We start from the raw sequence: 5605 nt of genomic DNA on the forward strand, positions 1-5605 counted from the left end.
CAGAGGGCCAGGGGTCTGCCTGCGGTCACAGAGCCGAAGGAGGGCTGGGAGAAAAGCCAGGGCTTGCTGCTCCAGGCTGGGGGCGCCGAGTTCTCAGGCTTCATGCTTTGTTCAGGTGGCCCCGTGGGTCTGGGCCTCCTGTCTCCCAGGCCACAGTCCTGTCCTCTCCCTGTCCTGGCTCGGGCTATGGGGGGGGGGGGGGGGGGGGGGGGGGGCTGCTGGGTGCCTCTCAGGGCCCAGTGGCCGGCTCTGGTCTGAGGTGACTGCCCCGCCCCCAGGACATCATCACGGCCCTGGAGGAGCGGCTGAAGCCCCTGGTGCAGGCTGAGCTGTCCGTGCTGGTGGACGTGCTGCACTGGCCTGAGCTGCTCTTCCTGGAGGGCAGCGAGGCCTACCAGCGCTGCGAGAGTGGCGGCTTCCTGTCCAAGTGCGTGTGGCCGGGCGGGGCGGGCGGGCCGCCAGCCTGGGAGGGAAGGGTGGTTGGGGGCTAGTCCTGAGCGTGCCCTCCTGCTGGCCCAGGCTGATCCAGCACACCAAGGACCTCATGGAGTCCGAGGAGAAGCTGTGCATCAAGGTGCTGCGGACCCTGCAGCAGATGCTGCTCACAAAGAGCAAGTATGGGGAGCGGGTGAGTGTCCGCCCGCCCGCTGACCGGCCAGGCCCAGGGCGGAGGGCCCGGTGGTTGAAGGCTACTTGGCTGACCAAGAGCCACGGCCCTCTGTCCACCACGCAGCCTCACTCCCGTCTCCCCACAGGGCAACCAGCTGCGCAAGATGCTGCTGCAGAACTATCTCCAGAACCGGAAGTCCAGCTCGAGGGGGGACTTGCCGGACCCCATGGGTGCCGGTCAGTACCGCCTCATCTGCTGTGCCCCAGGGTGGCCAGTGCCCAGGCTAGGTGCTCCCCCACCCCACCCCACCCCACCCCTCAAACCAGCTCCCTGCCCACTGCAGGCCCGGACCAGGACTGGTCAGCAATCGCAGCCACCCAGTGCCGGCTGGACAAGGAGGGGGCCACCAAGCTGGTGTGCGACCTCATCACCAGCACCAAGAACGAGAAGATCTTCCAGGAGAGCATTGGCCTGGCCATCCGCCTGCTGGACGGGGGCAACACCGAGATCCAGGTGGGTGTCGGGCATGCTGGCCCTCCCCTCCCTTCCCTGCCCCAGCCACGCTGCTGAGGCCACAGGGACTGGGTGGCAGGGCTGGGTGCTGGCAGCCAGTGCATGTCTTGGCCACCCCATGGCAGGCACCATCTCCCTCATCACCATCCCTGCCCCAGCCAGGCTGGAGCTCCTGCCGCTTCCCCATCCTCCTCAGCCTGGGTGCTCAAAGCAGGGCCGCTGCCTCCAGGAAGCCTTCTATCCCCATTTACTGTGTACCCCATGAAGCCGTGGAGGCACCCCATCTCAGTGGGGGCGTGTCTCCACACTGGGCAGGCGGGCCATGGGAGCACTGGCGTAGGGGCTGGAAGGAGGCAGTGGGGCAGTAGCTGCCAGGAGCGGAGTTCCCTGGGCAGAGTGGTGGCCAGGAGGGGCAAGGCGGAGCATCGAGAGTGGGTGGCTCGGGGCAGGTGAGAGGGAGCGGCCACCACGTGGCCTTGTGCTGCGGTTCCCTCTGGATGAGGCAGAGGCTATGGTAGGGTCTTGAGCTGAGAGGGGCCCCATTGGCCGCTGTGTGGGAGACACGGGTGTGCAGACACAGGGACTGGTCACCAGGCTGGAGGGCGCAGTGTCAGCCACGGCAGTTTGGCCTCCGGTCCCCCATACTCCCCTGGCCCCTCCCCTAGTCTCAAGGCACAGGGGAGGCCCTCTGTCCCCAGCCTTGGCCCTAGGGCCCAGGCCCAGTGCTAAGGCTGCCCTGCCCTCTCCCTTCCCCCAGAAATCCTTCTACAACCTGATGACCAGCGACAAGAAGTCGGAGCGCTTCTTCAAGGTGCTGCACGACCGCATGAAGCGGGCCCAGCAGGAGACCAAGTCCACCGTGACGGTCAACATGAGCGACCTGGGCAGCCAGCCCCGCGAGGACCACGAGCCAGACCCTACCACCAAAGGTCCGGCGCAAAAGCCGGAGGCAAGGGGCGCAGGGGAGGGGGTGGTGGGCAGGGGTCAGAAAGGTGCTGGGTTACAGGGGAGTTGGGGGCGTCCGCTGGGAGCCAAGGGCGAGGGTCCACCCTCACCAGACGTTGGCCCGCAGGCCGCGTGGCGTCCTTCTCCATGCCCAGCTCGCCGTCCCGCTATTCGCTGGGCCCCAGCCTGCCCCGGAGGCACGACGTGGGCGAGCGCGTGCAGAGTAACGAGATGGGCACGTCCGTGCTGATCATGCAGCCCATCCTGCGCTTCCTGCAGCTGCTGTGCGAGAACCACAACCGCGACCTGCAGGTGAGCCCCGCGCCTGGCCCCGCCCCCGACCGCACGGCCCCGCCCCCCGAGCGGTCCGAGACTCCGCCTCTCCTGCTCGCCCCAGAACTTCCTGCGCTGCCAGAACAACAAGACCAATTACAACCTGGTGTGCGAGACTCTGCAGTTCCTGGACATCATGTGCGGCAGCACCACGGGCGGCCTGGGACTGCTGGGGCTCTACATCAACGAGGACAACGTGGGCCTCGTCATCCAGACGCTGGAGACCCTCACCGAGTACTGCCAGGGCCCCTGCCACGAGAACCAGGTGAGCCCCCTGTCCTGGCGGGGGGGCCTTTGGGGCCATGTCAAGTCTTAAGGGGCCTGGGCCCTGTGTCCCCCTGTGCCAGACCTGCATCGTGACGCATGAGTCCAACGGCATCGACATCATCACCGCGCTGATTCTCAACGACATCAGCCCCCTGTGCAAGTACCGCGTCGATTTAGTGCTGCAGCTCAAGGTGGGGCCCGGGGTGTGCATACAGTGAATCGTGTGCCTGCCACAGGGTGGGGAGATGGGCACAGAGCTGGTGTGCAGGATACAATTATCAGCAAACCTGGAGAGGGTGGGGGGAACGCGGTGGGACCCTCACGCGTTGGCCACGCCCCCTCGCAGGACAACGCCTCCAAGCTGCTCCTGGCCCTGATGGAGAGCCGGCACGACAGCGAGAACGCTGAGCGCATCCTCATCAGCCTGCGGCCCCAGGAGCTGGTGAGGCTGGGCAGGCGTGGGAATCGGGGCCCGGCCCACCTTCCCGCCAAGGGAGGGCCTGTTCGAGCCTGTGCTGTCCTACCAGGTGGATGTCATCAAGAAGGCCTACCTGCAGGAGGAGGAACGGGAGAACTCAGAAGTGAGCCCACGAGAAGTGGGTCACAATATCTACATCCTGGCGCTGCAGGTACCAGGCCCTGCCGTGCCCCGGCCCAGTGACCCCGCCCCTGGGGCCACGCCCCCCTGACTCTGTGCACCCCTCCTGCGCAGCTCTCCAGGCACAACAAACAGCTGCAGCACCTGCTGAAGCCCGTGAAGCGCATCCAAGAGGAGGAGGCCGAGGGCATCTCTTCCATGGTGGGCGCCCCAAAACTTGGCAGGGCAGGGAATTGGGAGGGGTAGGACGGGGCCATGATCCGCAGGGCTGAGACTTGAGGAACCCAGCTAGCGTAGTGGTTACACATTGGGCTGCTAAATGACAGTCCAGCAGTTCGAAAGCACCAGCCTTTCCGCGAGAGAAGGACGAGGCTTTCGACTCGTGTAAAGGGTTGCGGTCTCAGAAACCCACAGGGACCGGTCTACCGCGCGTCCTACGCGTGAGAATCGACTAGATGGCGGTGGGTTTCGGAGCTTGAGCCTGGAGGAGTTGCTGCGGGTGTGGAGCTAGTTAGGGGCTGGGCCGGGCGCCATCTCAACTAGGAAGTGGGAGCCAGGTTGGGGTGGGTCTGGGCATCTTGATCAAGCCCGAAGGGGCACCTATGCAGGGCTGAGGGCGCTGGTTGCCCAGGGCCTTCTGGCCCCCAGACATTGGGACTTGGCCCAGGCTGCCTGAGCTCAGGCGGCTGGAGGTCGGATGCTAGACTGGACTGAGGGGGTCTGCTGGCCTGACCTCAGCCCCCGCCCGCCGGCCCGCAGCTCAGCCTCAACAACAAGCAGCTCTCTCAGATGCTGAAGTCTTCCGCGCCGGCGCAGGAGGAGGAGGAGGACCCCCTGGCCTACTATGAAAACCACACGTCCCAGATCGAGGTGGGCCCGGGGCTGGGGGCCGGGCTCGGTGCGCGGGGTTGCGTGGCCGCGGTGACACCCGTGTGTGCCCAGATCGTGCGGCAGGACCGCAGCATGGAGCAGATCGTGTTCCCGGTGCCCGCCATCTGCCAGTTCCTGACGGAGGAGACCAAGCACCGGCTCTTCACCACCACGGAGCAGGACGAGCAGGGCAGCAAAGTGAGCGACTTCTTCGACCAGTCCTCCTTCCTGCACAACGAGATGGAGTGGCAGCGGAAGCTTCGCAGTGAGCAGGACGCCCGGCGGGAGGGCGGGCGCGGCTCCCAGTTGCCCACCGATGCCCCCCTCCGGTGTGTGCAGGAAGCGCCAGTTGCCACCTCCCCCTCCGCCCCCAGAGGGATGCTTGCACACGTTTGTTTGGCTCACAAAGTGGAGGTGTGCGAGGGCACTGGGCAGAGGGGGTCAATAGCTGGTGACCATCCGCGCAGGCATGCCGCTGATCTACTGGTTCTCCCGCCGCATGACCCTTTGGGGGAGCATCTCCTTCAACCTGGCCGTCTTCATCAACATTATCATTGCCTTCTTCTACCCGTATGTGGAGGGCGCATCCACAGGTGAGGCTGGGGGGAGGGGCGCTGCAGGGGCGGGGCCTGGAGGCTCCAGCCCGGATGAAAGTAGAGCACGGGGCAGGCCAGGCTCTGAGGGGACCAACATGGATTGGCGAGGAGGCCCCCCTGCACTGCCCCGTGGGCTCTGCACGGATAGGGGTCCTCGTCCTCTGGGCCAGATCGAACAGGGCGTGGCCTAGTTGGAGACGCACATGCACATACACACACAAACGCGAGCACACACAGACCTGCTCACACGTTAATACTTCCTCATGCAAACACACATTCATGCACATTAATGGAAACACTCACAGGTATTGACACATTAATAAAGAGGAACCATGCTAACACACAGATCGACACACAGGAACATGCATGGCCACCACATACACACACGCTCACATACACACACCGGCACACTGGACCGTGGGACCCGGGAATGGGAGGTAGATGTGCGTGTTGCCACAGCAGCAGCTGGACAGAGATGCAGTCTGAGGGGGAGGCTGGATGCAGGGGACCGGCCCGCGCTGGGGCCTGGCTGAGCACTGACACCTGCCTGGCCCCCAGGCGTGCTGGGCTCCCCACTCATCTCCCTGCTCTTCTGGGTCCTCATCTGCTTCTCCATCGCGGCCCTGTTCACCAAGCGCTACAGTGTCCGCCCTCTCATCGTGGCCCTCCTCCTGCGCTCCATCTTCTACCTGGGCATCGGGCCTACGCTCAACATCCTGGGTGCCCTCAATGTGAGTGCTGCTGGGGAGCCCCTCACCCCCAACACCCCTGGTTCCTATACAGTTATGACACACTGCTTCCTACCAGCCCCGGCTCTGCTCTAACCATTCTACCCCTCCCCCAGGCTGGGAGTCTCAGACCAGCAGGGCCCGG

At 65.1% G+C, this 5605-nt stretch overlaps 1 protein-coding gene across 1 annotated transcript in view; it reads left to right on the plus strand.

Moving 5' to 3' along the window:
* Positions 1 to 5605, plus strand: part of ITPR3 (inositol 1,4,5-trisphosphate receptor type 3) — a 119362-nt gene that overhangs the window by 108079 nt on the left and 5678 nt on the right. The window contains exons 39-53 of the mRNA XM_045292288.1: positions 279 to 427; positions 520 to 628; positions 756 to 846; positions 954 to 1123; positions 1881 to 2052; positions 2196 to 2380; positions 2466 to 2666; positions 2749 to 2859; positions 3015 to 3110; positions 3196 to 3297; positions 3381 to 3467; positions 4026 to 4136; positions 4209 to 4401; positions 4604 to 4729; positions 5291 to 5463. Coding sequence (XP_045148223.1) covers positions 279 to 427; positions 520 to 628; positions 756 to 846; positions 954 to 1123; positions 1881 to 2052; positions 2196 to 2380; positions 2466 to 2666; positions 2749 to 2859; positions 3015 to 3110; positions 3196 to 3297; positions 3381 to 3467; positions 4026 to 4136; positions 4209 to 4401; positions 4604 to 4729; positions 5291 to 5463 — 2076 coding nt within the window. The remainder of the gene's footprint in view (positions 1 to 278; positions 428 to 519; positions 629 to 755; positions 847 to 953; positions 1124 to 1880; positions 2053 to 2195; positions 2381 to 2465; positions 2667 to 2748; positions 2860 to 3014; positions 3111 to 3195; positions 3298 to 3380; positions 3468 to 4025; positions 4137 to 4208; positions 4402 to 4603; positions 4730 to 5290; positions 5464 to 5605) is intronic.

The sequence above is a fragment of the Echinops telfairi genome, unplaced genomic scaffold (assembly GCF_000313985.2).
Source record: "Echinops telfairi isolate 266 unplaced genomic scaffold, ASM31398v2 ScPeMD7_655;HRSCAF=1070, whole genome shotgun sequence".
Lineage (NCBI taxonomy): Eukaryota > Metazoa > Chordata > Mammalia > Afrosoricida > Tenrecidae > Echinops > Echinops telfairi.